This window comes from Heloderma suspectum, chromosome 6, assembly GCF_057233095.1.
Source record: "Heloderma suspectum isolate Gila_16-S chromosome 6, 16-S_ref, whole genome shotgun sequence".
In the NCBI taxonomy this organism is placed as follows: domain Eukaryota; kingdom Metazoa; phylum Chordata; class Lepidosauria; order Squamata; family Helodermatidae; genus Heloderma; species Heloderma suspectum.
This window is the reverse complement of record NC_139463.1, coordinates 95,299,109-95,321,955: the sequence shown is the minus strand read 5'-3', so window position 1 is coordinate 95,321,955 and position 22,847 is coordinate 95,299,109. Positions and strand designations below refer to the sequence as shown.

The window sequence follows — 22,847 nt, the reverse complement described above, 5'->3', positions numbered from 1 at the left end:
ACTTCCAAAAGGCTTTTGACAAAGTCCCTCACCAAAGACTCCAGAGCAGTCATGGAATAAGAGGACAGGTCCTCTTATGGATCAATAACTGGTTGAAGAACAGAAAGCAGAGAGTAGGAATAAATGGTAAATTCTCCCAATGGAGGGAAGTTAATAGTGGGGTCCCACAGGGAACTGTATTAGGACCAATGCTTTTCAACCTGTTCATAAATGAGCTGGAATCAGGAGTGAGCAGTGAAGCAGCCAAATTTGCGGATGACACCAAAGTATTTAGGGTGGTTAAAACAAAAAAAAGGATTGTGAAGAGCCACAAAAGTAGGGATGTACGAAAGTCACTTACCTTTTTGAAGGGTGACATTTGTGGTGGAGGGGAGGTGCTCCATCCCTCCCCCTGAAATTCTCCCCGGCCGGCTCCACTCCGCAGCGACTCTGTGGAGCCGCTGGCTGGGGCCACCTGCAGCCAGACATCCAGCTGCTGGGCTGTGCCTGCACAGGGACGCAAATGGCAGCCACCGTAGCTGCCATTTGCACCCCTGTCTTTTGCCATGATAGGCTATGTAAATATTTACATAGCCTATCGCAGCAGAAAAAGGGAACGCAAGTTGCGGTGGCTACGGTGGCCGCCATATTTGCGCTCCTGTTTTTTGCCATGATAGGCTACGTAAATATTTACGTAGCCTATTACGGCAAAAAAAGGGAACGCAAATGGCGGCAGCTAAGCAAATGGTGTCCCTGCGTTAGCCGCGATAGGCTACATAATTATTTATGTAGCCTATCACAGCTATAATGAAGAAGCGAATGGCAGACACAGACGCGGCCGCCATTCGCAAAGCAGTGCAAACGGCAGCAGGTAAGTGCTCCGTTTCGCATGCCTTTTGTGGGGTGGGGGGTGGGGGGCTTTGTTCCACCATGGATTTCTGAGGGCCAAATGTGCTAGCATTCGGCCTCACTGAGATCCGTGGCGGAATTCTGTGACATCCCTACACAAAGGGTTCTTTCCAAACTGGGAGAATCGGCATCGAAATGGCAAATGTGGTTCAATGTAAGCAACTGTAAAGTAATGCACTTTGGGGTGAAAAATCCCAATGTCAAGTATAGCCTGATGGGATCTGAGCTAGCAGTTGACCGACCAAGAAAGAGATCTTGGGAGTTGCGGTGGACTACTCAATGAAGATGTCAACCCAGTGTAAGGCCGCTGTTAAAAAGGCAGATTCCATGCTAGGCATAATAAGACAAGGAATTGAGAATAAAACTGCCAATATCATACTGCCCTTATACAAATCTATGATGCGACGACATTTGGAATACTGTGCCCAGTTCTGGTCACCACACCTAAAAAAAAGATATTTAGATAGAGCTGGAAAAAGTGCAGAAAAAGCCAACTAAAATGATCAAGGGGCTGGAACTGGTTACTAGGGCTGTGCACTGCCTCATTATGAAGTCTGAATAACGAGGCAAAGTGGGCTTATTCGGATCCAAATCCTCATGTTACAAGGCCGGTCAGAGCAGTACTGAGGCACCCTGGGGAGAGGACCCCTCCCATGAAGTGCCTCTTCTGCCTCGTATATTTGGAACCCTACTTGCTTAATGCCTGAGCAGTCCAGACAGGCTGTCTCCAAAATGTATCAGCTTCTGAACATCATGTGGAGGAGAATGAGAAGGAGGAAGAGGGAGGGGGAAGGTGAGCAGATGCGGGAAGGCTGGGGGAGGCAAGATGGTGAGTGCAGGAGGAGGAGGGAGGGTGCTTTGGTGAATAGGAACTCTCAGCCAGAACTGACACCAGCAGTCTCCAATCAGAGAGAGGTGGAGGAAGGCAGTATATATACTTTGGTGAAAGGCTGCGTTCGGTTATTGCACTAGCTGTGTCTTTGGGAGAGTGCTGGTGTGGGTAGATGATTGTGTGTGTGTGCACGTGCAGTCCTAGGAGTTGCTCCTTCAGTTCATTTGATTTTGATAGCCATTAGGCTTTCCTCAAAATTTAAATTAAAAGGAAACAGCTTCGTTGTACTGGGAGTGTTTCCTTGCTTTATAATACTCCCTCGCATTTGGGATGGTGTCTTTTGCAGCACCTCTTCCAGCCACCCTCTCCTATTTCCTTCTACCTCCGACTCGTTTGTTATTTGTATTTGATTAGATTCATCTCTCCTTTCCATAATTTTTCAAACTAATATAGCTTTTTCTCAGTTGTTGCTGCTACACTCTCCCCTCCCCTGCCATTCCTGTGTTTGTTTATTTCGATTTTGGACTCTGGAAAGGGCTGCATTTGTTGTTTAACCTCAACTGTTACTTCTGCGTTCTCTATTTTATTTCCTTGTCATTTTTCTCCGTCTGTCTCTTTTAGGTTTTTAAAAACTCAGTCTTGTCTCAATTTTTAAAAGCAAACATTGACTTCTGACTGGGCATGTCCCGCTCCCCCCTTTTTAAGTCATATTCAAGCATTTACTTTTATCTTTCTTAATTCTTAAAGAAAGGCATATTATACCAGCCTATAGTGTTTGTCCCCCCCCATGCTGAAGTGAACCATCTGTGTCTTCCCTCTGTGTCGATCCTCCCAAAAGAGAGATAAAAGACAGGATGTTTTTAAATTTCAGTTTGATTTATCTAACTCTTATCTTACTGCCTGTGCTGTACTGTATTTCTTGAAGTTACCCTGCCTTCCATAAAAGAACATGAAATATAAAATAATAAATTAAAGACACCCATTATTTGCTTAGGTAGTTCTGCTTTTCTTTATCTCTTGTGTGTCTGTGTCCGGAAGGAAGGAACTAGAGGATTGGCTATCCTTGACTTGATCCTAAGCAACAGAGATGACTTAGTTGGTAAAGTAGCAGTTACAGGAACTCTGGGGGAAAGCGACCATGTTATACTTGAGTTCATGGTTCTAAAGGAAGCAAAAGCCGAGTGTAGCCAAACCCGTACCCTGGATTTTAGGAAAGCTGATTTTAAACTCAGAAAAATGCTAGGTAAGGTCCCATGGCAAGCGACTCTAAGGAAATTCTCAAGGCACAATTACAAACAATTCCAAAGAGAAGAAAAGGTGGAAGACAACAGAAGAATCCAATATGGCTTCACAAAAAGCTTAGAGGGGACCTGAAAACAAAAAAGGACACATATAGGAAGTGGAATGGAGGCCAAGCAACAAAGGAAGAGTACAGGCAGGTAGCACAGAATTGCAGGGATGGCATCAGGAAGGCTAAAGCTGAAAATGAGCTGAGATTAGTGAGGGATGCTAAAAGCAACAAAAAGTAGGGATGGCGGAGAATTCCGCTACGGAACCCAATGAGGCCGGATTCTAAAGAATCTGGCCCCCCAGAGTCCATGGTGGAACAGAACACTTACCTCCGCCTCCCTGCAGAATCCTCTTCGGCTGGATCCTCTGGCTCTGGAGCACCAGCGATACAGCTGCCATGCTGTATCGTTGGCTGAAGGGGATTGACTGCGGACACAAATTGTGTCCAGGATGCCATTTGTGGCTATAAAGGTCTTAGTTAAAGGTAAATGCAGCCATAAATGGCTGCATTTAGATTAAACTAAGACCTTTACCGCCGCAAATGGTGTTCTGGACACCATTTGCATCCACAGTCAATACCCCTCAGCCAGCGATACAGCATGGCAGCCGTATTGCTGGCACTTTGGAGCCGGCTGGCGGCTCTGCAGAATCACCGTGGAGCGGAGCCGGCCAAAGAGGATTCCGGGGGGAGGAACGGATCACCTCCCCCCCGCGGGCGGATTTCCCACGGTCCGGCAGGTGGGGAATCCGCCCATCCCTAACAAAAAGGCTTTCTTCAGCTATGTGCATAGTAAAAGACAGAGGAAAGAAATGGTGGTTCAGCTATTAAATACGGATGGCAAAACAATAACAGATGACAAAGAAAAGGCAGAAGTGCTCAATTCCTGCTTTGGCTCAGTCTCCTCCCAAAAGAGGGTCTATGACCCCCCTGGCAAAGGCGAAGTACAGGATGAAGGAGCAGGATTGCAGCTTGAGATCGATAGGCATATGGTCAAGGAAAACCTAATCACTTTGAATGAGTTCAAATCTCCAGGGCCAGATGAACTGCACCCTAGAGTAACAAAGGAACTGGCAGAAGAACTCTCCGAACCACTGTCTATTATCTTTGAGAAATCAAGGAGGATGGGGGAAGTGCCAGATGACTGGAGGAGGGCTAATGTTGTCCCTATCTTCAAAAAGGGTAAAAAGGAGGAACCTGGGAACTACAGACCAATCAGTCTGACACCAATCCTTGGGAAAATTCTGGAGCAGATTATAAAGCAATCCATCTATAAGCACCTTGAAAACAATGCAGTGATTACTCAGAGCCAACATGGATTTGTCAAGAACAAATCCTGCCAGATGAATCTGATCTCATTTTTTTTTATCAAGTAACCTCCCTTGTGGACTGTGGGAATGCTGTGGACATAATATACCTCGACTTCAGCAAAGCTTTTGACAAAGTGCCCCATGATATTCTGATGAGCAAACTAGCTCAAAGTGGGCTAGATGAAACAATAATCAGGTAGATCCACAGTTGGCTACAGAATTGGACTCAAAGAGTCTCAAAACAATGGGATCTTCTCAAAATGGGGAGAGGTAATGAGCGGGGTACTGCAGGGCTCAGTCCTGGGCCCAGTGCTCTTCAACATTTTTATTAATAACTTGGTGGAGGAGGTGCAGGGAATGCTGATGAAATTTGCAGATGACACACAATTGGGCGGGATAGCTAATACTTTGGAAGACAGAAACAAAATTCAAAGTGATCTTGATAGACTGGAGTGCTGGGCAGAAAATAAGATAATGAAATTTAATAGGGATAAATGCCAAAATCTGCACCTAGGAATAAGAAACCAAATGCACAGTTACAAGATGGGGATACGTGGCTCAACAACACTGCAAGCGAGAAGGATCTTGGCATTGTTGTTGATCACAAGCTGAATATGAGCCAACAATGTGATGTGGCTGCAAAAAAGGCAAATGCTCTTTTGGGCTGCATTAATAGAAGCATGGCTTCCAAATCCCGGGAAGTACTAGTTTTCCTCTACTCAGCACTGGTTAGGCCTCATTTGGAGTACTGTGTCCAGTTCTGGGCACCACAGTTTAGGAAGGATGCAGACAAGCTGGAGAGGGTTCAGAGGTGGGCAACAAAGATGATCAGGGGACTGGAAACAAAGCCCTATGAAGAGAGACTGAAAGAACTTGGCATGTTGAGCCTTGAGAAGAGAGGACTGAGGGGAGATATGATAGCGCTCTTCAAGTACTTGAAAGGTTGTCACAGAGAGGAAGGCCAGGATCTCTTCTCGATCATACCAGAATGCAGGCCACAGAATAATGGGCTCAAGTTACAGGAAGCCGGATTCTGGCTGAACATCAGGAAAAACTTCCTGACTGTTAGAGCAATACGACAATGGAACCAATTACCTATGGAGGTAGTGGGCTCTCCTACACTAGAGGCATTCAAGACGAGGCTGGACAGCCATCTGTCAGGGATGCTCTGACTTGGATTCCTGCACTGAGCAGGGGGTTGGGCTCGATGGTCTTATGGGCCCCTTCCAACCCTACTATTCTATGATTCTATGTCAAATTTCACCAGTGTCTAGCACACAAGCTGGTGGGTCAAACTGCCTGGGCTTTGGGGGTGTGATACCCTTTGAGGGGGGCTGGGAGAGGTCAAGGTGTCACATGCATGTGTGGAAACAGGGAGAAGATACAGCTCTATGCTTTGAGAGTTTCTGTGGAAAACATCAGATTTTAACTCCACCTAGCACTAAAAACCATTTGGCTAAAGCATCTGATATTTTGCAGGTGCCCTCCTCTCCGCGGGGGTGGAGACCTCCCCAAATTTCATGCCTGTATCCTAAAAACTGAAAAAGTTATGACCATTTGTGCTTTCCCATGCAAGTCAATGGGAAATGCCAAAACCGTGCAATCCAGATACCGAATCTTGATTCAAGTTCAGATCTGAGACAGATTGGAGGGGGGCCAAATTGGTCCAAGGCAGATCAGGGTCACTTCAGATGATCCAAAGCAGCATCTGAAGCGGATCAGGGGGTCTGTGCACAGGCCTACTGGTTACCACAACTGGGATTGTTTAGCTTAGATTTTGTTCCACAGCCTGGCAGCGGATGAAGATGGTGACCCAGACCAGCTGCTGCCAGGTAGTTTCCGTCCCGGGGGGGGGGGGATTTCAGGGGTGGCGGGGGGGTTAGTCCATTCCGTCATGGACTCCGGGGGGTTGGATTCTTTGGAATCTGGCCCCCTGGAATCCATGGCGGACTCATTGGAGTCCGTGGTGGATTTCTCCACCATCCCCTAGACAAGAACCAAATGGCCAAAGGCAGGAAGGTAGTCAAAGATGGGCTGGAGGAGTGGGGCAAGGCTCTTGCTCTATTGGATGACTTGCTCAGATTGAGAAACAAAGCTTGGAGCAAGAGTTATATATAGCCAGCTAGGTCTCTATTGGCCCCTCAAATCACATGGTCCTGGCTAGACGGAAGGATTGCAGTTCCAGCTCTGGCCGGCACCATTAGCATGGCACTGCAGTGTTACAGAAACTGGTCTGGTAATTTCCTCAACCTGAGAGCTTGTCCTGGTGGTGAAAGGGAATAAGGTGCCCAGATTTCGCTGCCTGAGTTTTCTTGTATGAGAGAGATGTAAAGGAAGAGGAAATTGTCAGATAAGCTATGATGATATATGTGATGTTCCTGCCTGGGTTCTACCTTTTCCCCAGCCTCCACCTCTGAAATGGAGAAGCAAAGCCCTCAGGAAATCTCTGCTTTCACCTGGATCAGTTGTTCCCATTGACACCAAAACTTCAGCCCCTTTTCTCTCTCTCGGTTCTGGAGAAACTCAATATGCTCAATTAGTTCTCTCAACCCACTACAGGAGAAATAACAAGAAAATAGATTTAATAATGGGAGCGTAACAATTCCATCCCCTTCATGGATCACTGCCTTGTTGTGGCAAAGGGGCTTGCGTAACTCAGTGAAGCCATAAGCTATGACGTGCAGGGCCACCCAAGACGGACAGGTCATGGCAGAGAGTTCTGACAAAATGTGGTCCACTGGAGAAGGAAATGGCAACCCACTCCAGTATTCTTGCCAAGAAAACCCCATGGAACGTATCACAAGGCTAAAAGAGATGACGCCGGAAGATGAGCCCCTCAGGTCGGAAGGTGCCCAATATGCTACTGGGGAAGAGCAGAGGGTATTTCCAAGTAGCGCCAGAAAGAGTGAAGCGGCTGGGCCAAACCCGAAAGGACACTCAGCTGTGGATGTGTCTGGTGGTGAAAAGAAAATCCGATGCTGTAAAGAACAATATTGTTTAGGAACCTGGAATATCAGATCAATGAATCAAGGTAAGCTGGAGGTGGTCAAACATGAGATGGCAAGATTGAACATCGACATCTTGGGAATCAGCGAACTAAAATGGACAGGCATGGGCGAATTTAATTCAGGTGACCATCATATCTACTATTGTGGGCAAGAATCCCTTAGAAGAAATGGAGTAGCACTCATAGTCAACAAAAGGGTGGGAAAAGCAGTACTGGGGTACAACAATCTTAAAAATGATAGAATGATCTCAGTACGAATCCAAGGCAAACCATTCAACATCACAGTAATTCAAGTCTATGCCCCAACCACTGAGGCCGAAGAAGCTGAGGTTGATCGGTTCTATGAAGACCTACAACACCTTCTAGAACTAACACCAAAAAAAGATGTCCTCTTCATCATAGGGGATTGGAATGCTAAAGTAGGAAGTCAAGGAATCACCGGGATAACAGGCAGGCATGGCCTTGGTGTACAAAATGAAGCAGGACAAAAGCTAATAGACTTTTGCCAAGAGAACATGCTGATCATAGCAAACACGCTTTTCCAACAGCACAAGAGGCGACTCTACACATGGACGTCACCAGATGGTCAATATCGAAATCAGATTGATTATGTCCTTTGCAGCCAAAGATGGAGAAGCTCCATACAGCCAGTAAAAACAAGACCTGGAGCTGACTGTGGCTCAGATCATGAGCTGCTTCTTGCAAAATTTCGGCTTAAATTGAAGAACGTCGGGAAAACCACTAAACCATTCAGGTATGACCTAAATCATATCCCTGATGAATATACAGTGGAGGTGAGGAATAGATTTCAGGGATTAGACCTGATAGACAGAGTGCCTGAGGAACTATGGACGGAGGTCCGTAACATTGTTCAGGAGGCAGCAACGAAATCCATCCTAAAGAAAAAGAAATGCAAGAAAGCAAAGTGGCTGTCTGATGAGGCTTTACAAGTAGCTCACGAAAGAAGGGAAGCGAAAAGCAAGGGAGAAAGGGGAAGATATACCCAACTGAATGCAGAGTTCCAGAGAATAGCAAGGAGAGACAAGAAGGCCTTCTTAAATGAACAATGCAAAGAAATCGAGGAAAACAACAGAATGGGAAAGACTAGAGATCTCTTCAAGAAAATTGGAGATCTCAAGGGAACGTTTTGTGCAAACATGGGCATGAGAAAGGACAAAGAAGGCAGGGACCTAACAGAAGCAGATGAGATTAAGAACAGGTGGCAAGAATACACAGAAGAACTATACAGGAAAGATCTGAATGTCCCTGATAGCCATGATAGTGCGGTCACTGAACTTGAGCCGAACATCCTTGAGAGTGAAGTCAAGTGGGCCTTAGGAAGCATTAGTAACAACAAAGCTAGCGGAGATGACAGTATTCCAGCTGAGCTATTTAAAATCCTAAAAGATGATGCTGTTAAAGCGCTGCATTCAATATGCCAACAAATCTGGAACACTCAACAGTGGCCACAAGACTGGAAAAGGTCAGTTTACATTCCAATTCCAAAGAAGGGCAACGCCAAAGAGTGTTCAAACTACCGCACAATTGCGCTCATTTCACATGCCAGCAAGGTGATGCTCAAAATCCTACAAGCTAGGCTTCAGCAGTATGCGAACCGAGAACTACCGGAAGTACAAGCTGGGTTTCGAAGAGGCAGAAGAACTAGAGATCAAATCGCCAACATTCGCTGGATCATGGAGAAAGCAAGAGAATTCCAGAAAAACGTCTATTTCTGCTTCATTGACTACGCTAAAGCCTTTGATTGTGTGGATCACAACAAACTGTGGCAAATTCTTAAAGTGATGGGAGTACCAGACCACCTTACCTGTCTCCTGAGAAACCTGTATGAGGGTCAAGAAGCAACAGTAAGAACCAGACATGGAACAACTGATTGGTTCAAAATTGGGAAAGGAGTACGACAAGGCTGCATATTGTCACCCTGCTTATTTAACTTATATGCAGAGTACATCATGAGAAATGCCGGGTTGGATGAATCAGAGGTCGGAATTAAGATTGCTGGGAGAATTATCAACAACCTCCGATATGCAGACGATACCACCCTAATGGCAGAAAGCGAAGAGGATCTCAAGAGCCTCTTGTTGAGGGTGAAAGAGGAGAGTGCAAAAGCTGGTTTGAAACTCAACATTAAAAAAACGAAGATCATGGCATCTGGCCCCATCACTTCCTGGCATATAGAAGGGGAAGAAATGGAAGCAGTGACAGATTTTACTTTCTTGGGCTCCAAGATCACCGCAGACGGTGACTGTAGCCATGAAATTAAAAGACGCTTGCTCCTTGGGAGGAAAGCTATGGCAAACCTAGACAGCATAGTAAGAAGCAGAGACATCACCTTGCCGACAAAGGTCCGTCTAATCAAAGCTATGGTTTTCCCAGTAGTAATGTATGGCTGTGAGAGCTAGACTATAAGGAAGGCTGAGCGCCGAAGAATTGATGCTTTCGAACTGTGGTGCTGGAGAAGACTCTTACGAGTCCCCTGGACTGCAAGGAGGTCAAATCAGTCCATCCTAAAGGAAATCAACCCTGAGTGCTCATTGGAAGGACAGATACTGAAGCTGAAGCTCCAATATTTTGGCCACCTAATGCGAAGAGAAAACTCCCTGGAAAAGACCCTGATGCTGGGAAAGACTGAAGGCAAAAGGAGAAGGGGACGGCAGAGGATGAGATGGATAGATAGCATCACGGATGCAATGAATATGAACTTGAGCACGCTCCGGGAGAGAGCGCAGGACAGGAAGGCCTGGCGTGCTATGGTCCATGGGGTCACGAAGAGTCGGACACGACTGAACGACTGAACAACAACAACAACAAACAATTCCATCAGCAAATGGGAGTCTGTATTTTTTAAAAACAACAACAAATATTTATTTGTAACATGAAGAGTTATATGTTATTATTCCTTAATGCTTGGTCCTAACTTCTCTACCTACTTTACCCCTTCTAAAATCCTTTACACAAACCTATACAAAAATCCTACACCGGATGTTGCTTCCACAATCCCTAAATCCCTGTCTGACTTCTGTCAGTTCATTCCTATTATAAGCTCAGAATGAAAAAAGATGGGTGGCTACAAGACAGAGGGCTTTTTCAAGAGTGGCACCCTGTCTGTGGAATGCACTCCCCAGAGAGGCTCACCTGGTACCTATTTTATGGTCTTTGGGGCACTGGTTATTTTCCTAGGCATTTTAGTAATTGTATTAATGCTTTAAGATCTTTGCACTGTTTAATCCTTGCTATTGGATTCACTTTGGTTTTATCTAGGAATGAGGGATGCTCAAGCTGGCCAAGATTCTCCAAATTCCACTTTGGAGATTGATTTTCCTTGCTCCCATTCTCATTTCCTTTTGTTTGAACAGGGAAAGCATGCATTTCTGTGTGCATTTTTCAAAAGTATGCACTTTCCCCCATTGACCAAATGTGAAAATGTGCAGTTTTTGAAAAATGCACATTTTAAAGTACACACACACACACTGTGTGTGTGTGTGTGGGGGGGGGGTGACTGCAATTTCAGAAATGTGCAAGCTTTTTGGGGAAAGTATGTTCACATTTAGGGATGCGCACAGGGCATGTTCTGGTGATTTCTAAAGAGAAACAATTTTTTCGTACATCCCTAGTTTTATCATGTGCTGTTTTATTGCCATTGTTTATCATTCACTTTTATTTTATTATTTTAATCTATCTCTACAACACCCAAAGAGCTACTGTCATTGGGTGGTTTAAAAATGTAATGAATCAATCAATGATTAATAATACCTTTAACTTCCAACCCCTTCCTTCTGGGTCACAGTAGCTACACTGATTCCTCCTCTTTCTCTTGCAGGATCTCAGTTGACCCGTTCCCATCATGGTAAGTTTTCATTTAGCCCCATCAGGTAATGAAACTGTTTTTAAACCCTCTTACACATACCAGGATGCCCCAGTAAAGAACATGATATGGACACTTTTATCATGTTTCTATTTTACAGATGTATTATTTCTGTTTATTTATGTATTTTGATGGTTTGACTATTTTTATTGTTAACTCCCAAGAGAACATTACTTATCAGGCAATATACAAACGTTTATAAATAAATACAATATTACAAGATTTGTAAACCACTGTTCAAGGCAATTGCCCTTACAAGGTGGTGTTTGCCCTGGGCTGGGCTCAAACTGAATTTAAGACAAATAAGAGTAGAAGCAGAAAGTCTTCTGGCTGGATGTAACAAATTACTAATGAACCCATGCTACTAGGTGTTTTAGCACGGGCTTTGCTCCTTGCTCAGAATTGGGTGGCTTAATAATATATGTTCTTATAATTTACTGAAAATATGTTTAGTACTACTTTTCATTAAAATGCTTAAGGTGATTATGATAATTTCTTCTGAGCATGGCAGAGATACTTTTCTCCCCTATCTCGCTCCCAACAAAGCTTGTACAAGCCTGCCAAAACGAGCTAACAGGTCACAAATGTTAGTGTGACTTCACCCTTTGTGGCTGTAAAATCATAAAGTTGCTTAAAAGTTGCTTAAAAAAACAGCAGCACATAAAATAAACCAAGCAGAACAAATATTCAAACAAATGTGTACTACAAATTGTGGAGATACAACTTGTAATGGAGTTTCCTCAAACTGTAAATTTCCAGATTCTTTGGTACATCTCTGAGAGGGTACATTGCACACAAAGAGAATGGAAATGGGGGGGGGGGATGCACAAGAGGAAAAACACCACCAGCACCACAAGAGTCCTCAGCAAAATTTAGGGCCTCTTCTCCCACTGCGATGCTGAAAACAAGGGCTCCTCTTGTTAGTACTGCAGCTTAGGCCTGCACTCTGTAAAATTAGGGACAATTCTCAGTCAGTAAATCTCAAATCACAGGTCTTCTCCCTTATGTGGAGTTTCTGCTGCTGCTGGCTGGGCTGACTGAAGTGTTTCCTTCTCCCCCTGCAGGTAGTTACATGCAAGCAGCTTCACGCTTGTCATTTTAGTCAGGGAAACATTTGTGAAATTGAGATTTCTAGGCCTTATGGCTATAAATATGAATTTAGAGATGTGTGTAAACCTTTCTCCCTCTTGGTGCCTAACAGAAATAGGATAAGGCTGCAGACTTGTCTGGGACTAAGCCCCACTGAACTCACTGAAATTTACTTCCCAGTTGAACAGGGTGTGCTGTACATTATGCACAACAAGCAAACATGTGCAAATTGCCATCCTTTGCAAAATAATGGGTAATGAAATAAATTCTCCAAGATGTGAAATTTGAGCTTCTAGAGCAAAATGTTTAGATATTTACTTATTTAAAACTGCCTTTCCTCAGCAGAGATCAAAGTGGCTAACAGCAACAACATTTTAAAAATGATTGTAATGCCCTCCTCCAAATAAAATGAAATCAAATTGAATTAAAAAATTCCACAACAAAACTAATAACAGCACAATAAAATGAGTAAAAGCATCCATTGAAGTCATTTCCATTAAGACAGCTCTCAGTAGGATTAAAACCATTTTTAACCATGCCTTTCAAGCCTTCCTTAAAAAGAGGAAGGAAGGAAAGTAGGTACAGCAACACAGAAAGTCAGTAATGGCGGGGGTGGACAGATAAGGCCAGGGCAGGCCCAAGGCATTTGCTACCTGAGGCAATGAACAAGATGGTGCCCTGTCCCATTCCATGTACAAAAGCCTTTTTTCAAAACTAAACAGCTTTCTTCAGCACTGACAATGGGATACCACACCTGAAGGCAGCAGGCTAGCTTAGGGGGTGTAGGGAAGGCCATGTGGCACACATTTCTCTCCTCTAACACCTTGCTGCCACCTTTCAACCTTTGCTGCCTGAGGCAGCCGCCTCACATTGCCTAATGGTAGTGTTGGCCCTGAATAAGGCAAGCCTCTCTTAGGAGGGAGTTCCAGAGCTTGGATACAGCCACCAAGAAGGCCCCATTACTCAGCCAAACCTAACTTTCTTGAAGATATCAGTAGGCAGGCAGGCAGGCAGGCAGGTTCATTTGGCAAAAAGTCATCCGTTGCATGTCCTCATGCCAGACTTTGAAGCACTTTCACAATCATCACTGGCATTTTGAATTGGGCCCAGAAACAAATCAAAAGCCACTGCAGCAGTTTTAGCAAGGGAATCACATGCTTCCTGTAGGGCGCTCCTGTAAATAACTGGGTTATTACTTCTTGCACTGACTGAAGTTTCCGGACACTTTTCACATTGCAGTAATTCAAACCTTAGTACATCATAGTAATCCAGGCACAACGTAACTGAGGTGCGGGTTTCTAAGGCCAGGTCTGCAATCTCCAGTGCAGTCAGATTGTACATAGGGCTACATTTGACTCTCTCTGCTCCTTCCTTTCCCTAGTATGCGGGCGACAGGCTGCCCTGAATAGGAACGTTGGGGGTGAAGACGCTGTGGAAGGGGAATGGCCATGGCAGGTCAGTGTCAGGAGGATGGACAAGCACATATGTGGAGGGGCGCTAATCACCAATGACTGGATTGTGACAGCAGCACATTGTTTCCGACCGTGAGTAACTGAGAAATGAGCCCATTGGGTTCCTTTTGACCTGACCTAACTCCTTCTCCCTCCACTTTTGCAACCCTAGGCCAGTGCTGCAATGAGCCATTTTTATCCCAGTGGGGGCAAGCTCTCAGCAGTGTTCTCTCCCGATGCCATGGCTATTTAAAAACGGTTGCAGACTTCCAAGTGTACTGCCACCAAAATGCCAACTTCTCACTGATCAGAGAAGCTGTTCCTGCTCAGAAGCTGTTGTGCAACAAAAGAAAACAGAATCCTGCAAGCTGCTGCTGTCAGGGGAAACTCTGGGTCTGAGGGGGCCCTTGGCAAAATGCCCTCTGGTAAGCCCCCTCAGTGGGCTGTGTCGGCAGGCTGAAACATTGCAACCAGCACTGGACAGCTTAGAGCTGCCATTTAAATTCCCCACAATGCCCCCAATGTGGTATCATTCCAGAGCACTGTGGGAAATTTGAAGGGCAGCCATCATGGAAGGCCACCATTTCCCACAATGCCCCAAGCAAAACTACATCAGGACTATTGTGGAAAATTGAAACCGCAGTTCCCAGATCCCGCCTCCTGAAGAGAGGACAGGCGCCAGGACAGGCGTCAGTGGAGTACTAGGCCCTGTTGTGCTTCTTGGACCTGGCAAATGCCCACAGGTGCTGTGTGCTGATGCCAGACATGGCTGCTGTCCAGTGTCACATGTCTGTGACTTGCTCCTCCCAATAGAATTCCCCATAGAATTCCTCCCCATAGAATGCAATGGCTGAAGGTGCTTTATTTAATCCCTCCATTCTGTGTTTTTAAACATTGATACCCCGTCTTTCAAAAGTCTCTCCCAGGGTAGCTTAGTGATTAAAAGCAATAAAAAACAATCTGAAATAATAAATTCTAAAAGCAGCAGATGGAAAATAGCAGCATGATAGCAGGGACTGATAGGAGCAAAGGAAGGGAATTATTTTTCTTCCATCCATGGTCAGAAGAAAAGGCAACCAACCCCCCTGCCCCCCCCTTCTTGACTTCTGTCCTGCCAGCAACAGTCTGGAAGGAAATAGGAAAGAATGGAACACTCCAGTCTCACAGGTTCACCACACCAGGCTAAAATCCTGCATAGTTACCGGGGCTTCTGGTTCCAGATTCTTTACGAGTTTAACATCGGCTTCTTCACACAGGTTGGACACATGCTTTCTCGGGAGAGGGGGATCGGGAGGGGTGGTCTGGGACCTCCGTGCTGCTGGGAGAGGGGCCCCCGCTGCACAGCATGAAGGACAGGTTGGCATGGCCGCAGTCGCCCCATGTGGGACAAGGCGCAACATGGAGGAATCTCGGGAAGGAGGCACCCCTGAGGTGGGCAGGGGACAGGGGAGGCGCGTTCTCTATATGTTTTATTATACAGCCATTAGTTGGTGCTGCCAATATATTAGATTATCTCCATGCCTTTTCAAAGCAGGATAAATGAGGAAAAGCATGCAAGGAGTTCTGGAGGTTGACATCATTTAAAGGACCCACAAACTTCCATGACTAGCCAATCATGAGCGTGCAGTAAATTGCTCATGTAAAGAACCTCCAAGGGAATCATAGAATAGTAGGGTTGGAAGGGGCCTACAAGACCACTGAGTCCAACCCCAGAGTGCTCCAGCCAGAGCATAGGATTGCTATTTTAATGAATTTGTAAAGGAGATAAGGTTTTATAAGGAGCTCTGTTTTGTTTAAAGAGACTTAATTAAATTACCTTGCCAAGTAGCTGAAGTTTTCAGATAGCTCTGATCTGATCTAGTGGCTCAGGTTCTGCAAGGCTTATTTTAATTAGCTTGAAGAGGCACAGTTTGGTGAGCTGATTTGTTTCAATTTGGCAAGCTTTGCTCTTTGGAAACCTACCAACAGTAAAAAGCTTCAAGCAAAGTATAACTGCCTAGAATGAAGTCAGACTGGGGTGTCAGAAACAGAATGGCCTTAAAACTATCTTGGGATCAAAGTGGAGCTCTGTGCAATGCTGTTTCCCTATTGACGTATTTAAACATGCATAGCCCGTCTTTCTTTTTGCAAATTTGAGACAGTCTGAATCTTGCCTGCATTTCACTCCCTCATTCTAATAACATCCAGTATCCTTCTGACTCCAACTAATCACACTATAGATAATTGTAGCAATGGTCCTCACAGCAAGTTTTCATCCATCCCCTTACAGAGATGACGATCCTTTCCAATATACTGTGATGTTGGGTGCCAATAAACTGGAGAACTCCTGGCAGCACAAGCAATCTGTAGGGGTTGGAAAAATCATCAGAAATCCCCGGTATGCAGGAGAGGCCACAAGCGGAGACATTGCCTTGGTGCGGCTGGTTCACCCAGTATGGTTCACCAATTACATCATTCCCATCTGTGTGCCTGCAGCCAATGTGGAGTTTCCCCCGGGTATGATGTGTTGGGTTGCTGGCTGGGGAGACATCAGTGAAGGACGTGAGTATTGGGAGAGGGAGTCATTTTAGACCTGTACGGACCTTTCTTCTTTGTCCAGAAAAAATGCAAAAACATACATTTCCCTACCCACCCTTAGCAAGCCTCTTTCTAAGATTTGAGTCTCATCTTTCCTTTCCTCTAGGAAAAAGTGCTAACAATGGAGCATGGCTGAAACATAAGCCTAGAGATGAGAAGGTCATCTAGTTCAGGCATGTGCAGACTTCAGGCTTACAGGATCTCCTTCTGCTTCTAGAGCCATGAGATCCACAACTGGAGTCCGGCGCAAAAGACAGAATTAAAGAATTCTGAGCCCAGGAATGTGTTCTGAGTACAAGAACTGAATAGAGCTTACTTCCCTTCCACACATAAATCCACTCCTGGATACCCCAAGCTTCCTTCATTTCAGCAGCTTAATTAAGGACCAGGTTTAGAGCAGGGAAATCATTTTGTGGGTACTATTGTTAAACAGTCCTTGCTGATTTACTGTAAATCTTTGGAATCCTGGATCTGCCACTGATCCCTGTAAAAAAAACACACAAAAAAACAAGAGGTGCAGAGAATCTTGAAGTTTGTATGTGTTTCAGGCCGCCCATGTAGGAACACATTTAACTTGGTGTGAAGGTCCCCCTCAAAATTACAAACTCTCAGAAAGTGCTCAGTCCCCTCTTACACCAGAGGATGGTGCTTGGAACCACTCCAACTCTCAATTCTTAAAGCTAGGAGCCCCAGGTCATCACAGGGTAGGAATGAGGCCTGACAATCTCTCCCATGTACAACACAGTTAATTATTACTGGGAATCCAATAGTTTCTTTGAAGCTTCCTTGTTGTCTTCCTTCATTTTATCAGTCTTCTTCTTTCCCACCCCCTTTCTCCAAGTTCTCTGGGGTTTATAAAGCTGCTTTCTTTCCTGTTCTTTAGGCTTCTTTGCCCTCCCAGCTCCACCCTTATCTGTTTCAGATGCACTTGATTTCAGCCTGCTAGTGTGGGCAGGAGGCCAACTCCTCGCACTTTGTTTCTGGAGCTTATCACACTTGGGCAGACATGCCCATCCTGCCATTTTCCAAGATGACTGACATGCAAATGGGGATATGTTATAACTCATGAAGGCATGAATGCTGGTAAAAAGCTTATTTTTGTGGCAAAATACAGAGGTTTCCTTTAGTTAAGGTGGGTAGAAGAACTATTAGTAGACAGAATACCAGACTAGAAGCAGGACAATCCAGGTTCAAATCCCTGCTCTGCTCTGACATTCCCTGGGTGCCCTTTGGACAGTGATCATGCTCTGTTTAAATACTCCTGGTTAAAGTGAGCCTACCCACCCTCCAAGGCAGACTGCTCCACCGGTGAACAGGTCATACTATTAGGTAGGAAGTTTACAGTAATGCTTAGCAGAAATCTGTTTCCTTGAAATGTCTACCTATTGGTTCCAGTCCTGCTGCCTTTTGGAGCAAAAGAGAAGAGTCTGGTCTATTCTCTATAAGCTGGCTGAACAAATGTACATGTATATTAAACAATGCTGTGATAGATGTCATAATGAACTTGTGGAGGAGTGAAGCAGGATCACATATGCTGTCCCTGCTCCTGACCTCCGTCACTTTAGCTGAATGTATGCATAGAGCCACATGTATCAGGCTCTACTAGGTGCTATGCGTGTTTCAGGTTGCACCCACAAACTGGTGCTTGAAAAACAACAGCTTGTATGTGAAGGTTACCTCCCTTCACAAATAAATATTCAGAAATGAATTGCTACTTTTAAGTGCCAGACTGGGGCCTAGCTCTCATTCTTTGCATCTGTTCACACACAAAATTTAGAAATGGAAAGTTACTTTTCACAACTCTAGATGCTGAAGCGTGAAGAACTGGAGTGACACATTCCTTCTCACGATTGATGTCGGCTTTAGGACTTCTCAGAGGCCCAATGTATTGTGTGTAGCCAACATGGGTTCCTCCGTTGCCAGCACAGGCCGCATTTCGTCTGTAGCATTTAACCTGTCTATGATGAGAAAACATGCAGTGAATATGTCCTGGGGAGGTATGCTTAAGTAATATTCCTGGGCATATGCTCACTTGCATGGCTCACAAATAGCCGTACCGTGCAAACGGTACGGAAAATATGTGGCTAACCCATGAGGTGGGTGGGAAGAAAATGGAGTAACAAGCTTTTATTGTTGCATGTGAAGCTGATGATATATTTCCCTTTTCAAAGGCAAACGTAGAATACAGGGCTCCAAGCTCCCTCCCTTGCAACTTGCATCCTGTTTTTGTGCTATGCAAATGCAATTTTTTGAGAAGGAGAGAGAGTTCAGGCACAGGGATCTGCTATCCCTTTCTGAGTGCCTCGTTGCTTTGTTTCCTCTCACTGTCTCATGTTCTTCATCGCAGAGGATCTACCCTCTCCAAAGAAGCTCCAGAAGCTCCAGGTGCCCATAATAGATATTCAGACCTGCAGAAGACTCTACAACATTGACATGGGGCAGAGCCTGCCCCGGAAACAAATCCAAGATGACATGATGTGTGCTGGGTATGCCGAGGGCATGAAGGACTCATGCAAGGTGAGGGGGAGTACCTACTATCAGTGGGAAGCCCACCTCTGATCCCAAATCACACAGACAGGGCTACTGATCTCCATATAGATATTGATATTGATTATATCTTGAAGGACCCAAGTTGGGGAAGTCTGCAGTATGCCACTGAAGAAAAGTTGTTGGGGTCCAGTGTCCTGCTATGGCTGAATCAGACTCAGCATTAGGGCAAATTATGGGGCAGTCCAAAAGGCAAGGACACAAAGCAGGCAAATGGTCAAGCACTGTCCAGTATGGGATCTAGGGATGGCGGAGAATTCCGCCACGGACTCCAGTGAGGCCGGATTCTAAAGAACCCCATGGACCCCCGGAGTCCGTGGCAGAACTGCCTCCCTCCCCGCTACCCCGCGGAATCCCCCCAGGACAGACCTACCTGGTGGTGGATGCAGTGGCGGTAGCGGCTGTGGCGGCGAATGAAGCGGTGGCGGCGGCTCTGGCCGCTGCCGGGCTGCTGCGGCCGCAAATGGCAGCCGCCGTAGCAGCCACCATTTGCATCCCTACCCTGGCCCGTGATAGGCTACGTAAATATTTACATAGCCTATCACATGCTAGCATAGGGACAAATGGCCATTTGCGTCCGCAGCAGCCCGGCAGTGGGTGGAGGCCCTGCTGCGTGTTGGCCCGGCCGGCGGCTCCGTGGACTGGCCATGGAGTGGAGCCAGCCAGGCAGGATTCCGGTGGGTGGGGAAGAACAGAACACCTCCCTCCCTGACGAGGATTCTGGGGGGAGGAACGGATCACCTCCCCCCACCTGCAGACCCCAGCAGAGCCAGGTAAGTGGGGTTTCAAGCACCCCTAATGGGATCAGGCAAAGGAGGAGTGGTCAAGATACAAGCAAAGGTGAAAGCACAGTTAAGCAGTAAGAAACAAACAAGCCATAGTCCAGAGGCAGGGTCAAGCAGCAGTCCAAGAGTCAGTAGCATATAAGGTCAATCACAAGGCAAGGGCCAGAAAGCAACGTACAAGGCACTGGAGCTAGGGATGGCCGTGAATTTCTCCACGAATCTCGGGGAGGCCGAATGCCAACGCATTCGGCTCCCCAAAATTGTTGGTGAAATTCTCTGCCCCCCCGCCCCCCCCCCCCCCCGGGATGGGACTTACCTCCCTCAAATGTCCCTCTCGGCGGCGGGTCCCAGCGGCGTTTCGGCGGGGGCGGCGGCCGGTCTTCCAACCGGCCGCCGCCGCCGCCATTACAAGGTGAATGAAAAAAAAACAAAACACACCCATGATAGGCTACATAACGATTTATGTAGCCTATCACGGCTAGATTTCCAAAGTCAGCCGTGATAGGCTACGTTAATCGTTACGTAGCCTATCACGGGTGACTTGGGGGGAAAAAAAAAAGCACGTATGCAAATGGCGGCGGCCATGGGCGCCGCCATTTGCGTTCCTTATTTGGGCCCAGGTAGTCTACGTAAAGTTTTACGTAGACTATGGCGAAAATAAGGGCAACGCTATTTGCTATTTATTATATATTGATATATAATGCTATATCACGGGTGTGGGTGTTTTTTTTTTTACATTCACTTTTGTATTTTGCGGCCGGGGAGACGGGGCGCCTCCCCCCCCCCGGCCTGAATTTCGGCCGGGCGAGGCGGGGCGCCTCCCCCCCCCCGGCCTGAATTTCGGCCGGGCAAGGCAGGGCGCCTCCCCCCCAGCCTGAACTTCAGGGGGAGAACCGAAGCGCTTCCCCCCCACCGCAAAGCAAGCTGCGGGACCAGGTAAGTGACTTTCGTACATCACTAACTGGAGCTGACAGAACAATGTTGTTCCAGCACTGGCTAGGTTAAAACTGAAGGCTTATATAGCCAGAGCTTTCTGAGCCCCACTCAGGGCTCAGCTGCAGTGCATTACGGGCCCTCTGGCAAAATTCCTACTCAGGAGAAGGGCCTTGCTCCTGAGGAGTCCTTCCTCCTGAGGAGTCCTTTGTAATCAAGTTCTCCCTCTCAGAGGAGTCCAATTGGCCCTCCTCTTGAGGCAACAATGCTCTTGGGTGCTAGGTGGTGCCCACCTTTTTCAGAGGCAGAACTCCCCTCAGGGATGGACTAGTGGTGATCTCCTGTGAGGACCCAGGCTCCCCTAGATCTCCTGACATGGGTGGCTTCTTGGCATTGTCTGGCTCTGGGAGCTCCAGCTCCTTCTCAGAGCAGGATTCCTCCAGTGGAGGCATGACATGCAGCAGGGAGGGGGAGAGCTATTGCTTTCATGTCCTGCTTGTGGACTTCTCATAAGCAAGACTCTTCCCTGTACCCCCAAATTATGTGCACAACAAGGTAGGTGAGGTAGGTGAGATTGAAAAACAAGGAGTGGCCCAAGGTCACTCCACATGGTTACCCTGAGAGCAGGTATTTGAATACAGGGCTCACCAGCCCTTTATAACCACTACAGTACACTATTCTGACTATTCAATGCATCTCACATCCATCTCTGCATTTCCATAGGGTGATTCTGGTGGCCCACTGATGTGCAAGCTGAAACAAGAATGGCTCTTGGCTGGTATCGTGAGCTGGGGTGAAGGTTGTGCTGAGAAGAACCGCCCCGGCGTGTACATCCGCCTTACCTCATACCAGGATTGGATTCACAGGATTATCCCCAATCTGGAGTTCATTGAGGAGAGCAGGGGGAACCACAAGATCAAGAATCAAGGCACTGATGGAGCTGATGGGAGAAGAAAGGCCGTCTTTATCACTGCTGTACTGCAGGTCTTGCTGTGGACCCTTAATCGTGTCTTGGCATAGGATCTGTGGAACAAAGAAGTCACAAGCAGACAAGAGTGTGGGGTTTTCCCTTTTCTCATCTCCTTCCCATCTCTTGGTCACTCCTGCCCAGGATTCTCATATCTGGTCTCCATTGCCCCTGAATGCCACGTAGGGCTCACTGGCAGAGCACCTGCTTGGTCTGAAGAACATCCCAGGTTCAATCCCCAACAACTCCAGATAGGGCTGGAAAAATTCCTGTCTGAAACCTTAAAGAGCTGCTGCCAGTCAATGTTAACAATACTAGGCTAGATGGTGAATGTTGAATCATAGGAACATAGAGTTGTGGGGTGTCCTGTTGGAGATCAAGTCCACTGCTTGTGATGCAGGAAATACAGGATTAGCAATCCTCCAACTAAAAGCTGCACAGTCGAAAAATGTCCAGTCACGGAGCACCCCCCCCCCCGTCCCCGCCACTGGTAATTGCTCCCATTGCTCCATTGTGTTTTCTTTTAAGATCTTTCCCCTAATGTTGAACCATAATCTAATCCTGTCCTTTGCGGGGCAGTGGAGAAGTTTTTGCCATCTCCTGTGTGACAGCCTGGTAGAACACATGCTTTGAAGTCGGAAGGTTTGATTCCCAGCTTTTCCAGATAGAGTTAGGAAAGAATCCAGCCTGAATCCCTTGAGAGGCTCTGCCAGTTGACCATACTGGGCTGGATGGACCAATGATCTGACCCAGTACAAGGCAGCTTCCTATGTTCACTTGCACAAGGAAACAACAAATGCACTGGGGGCACAGATATCTCTGTAGGTGTCGTGGTGGTTAGATGCCTGTGCCTAAGTGGGGTGGGCTGGGATGTGCAATATCCTTTACCACTAGCACACTACGTCTCTGTCTCTTTCCCCTCCTGCCATACATCACCATTGCCCCACAACTTTCCCCCTGCTGGTTCTGGTGGCAGCTAATACCTCAGTTCCCCCCAGCCAGCATGTTTTCTTAAAAGAGTGCGCATGCGTGTACTTGTACAGCATAAGATGAAACCATGGTGGCTGGAACTGGGGTGCTTGCTGATTCCTTGGATCAGCTTATGTCTGGGCGACTCCTGTTGAGTGGTGTCTTAAAGGGTTCAACACTGAAGTCCAAACTACATGTGGGGCTCAGTTACATGATTATTTCCCCTCATTATTTTTTAAAATGCAAAACACTATTGGAAGCTGCAACAGGGGACAGTACATAGGAACAAAGGAAGCTCATTATACCAGGTAAGATTATTTG

At 46.4% G+C, this 22,847-nt stretch overlaps 1 protein-coding gene across 1 annotated transcript; it reads left to right on the top strand.

Moving 5' to 3' along the window:
* The first annotated feature begins 1,620 nt into the window (after positions 1–1,620).
* LOC146341908 (serine protease 27-like) lies at positions 1,621–21,639 on the top strand. Its single transcript, XM_084807749.1, has 6 exons — positions 1,621–1,717; positions 11,164–11,190; positions 13,679–13,841; positions 16,018–16,289; positions 18,673–18,842; positions 21,314–21,639. Exons 1-6 carry the CDS (start codon positions 1,621–1,623, stop codon positions 21,608–21,610), a joined length of 1,026 nt encoding a protein of 341 aa, XP_084663875.1. The 3' UTR covers positions 21,611–21,639.
* Positions 21,640–22,847: the final 1,208 nt, after the last annotated feature.

What these genes read in the sequence shown, in the direction of transcription:
- LOC146341908 (XM_084807749.1), top strand. Translation starts at nt 1,621, where the DNA reads ATGTATCAGCTTCTGAACATCATGTGGAGGAGAATGAGAAGGAGGAAG. An exon ending in AGGCTGGGGGAGGCAAGATG is followed by an intron (nt 1,718 to 11,163) that starts GTGAGTGCAGGA and finishes TTTCTCTTGCAG; the next exon opens with GATCTCAGTTGACCCGTTCC. An exon ending in GGGAGACATCAGTGAAGGAC is followed by an intron (nt 16,290 to 18,672) that starts GTGAGTATTGGG and finishes TCTTCATCGCAG; the next exon opens with AGGATCTACCCTCTCCAAAG.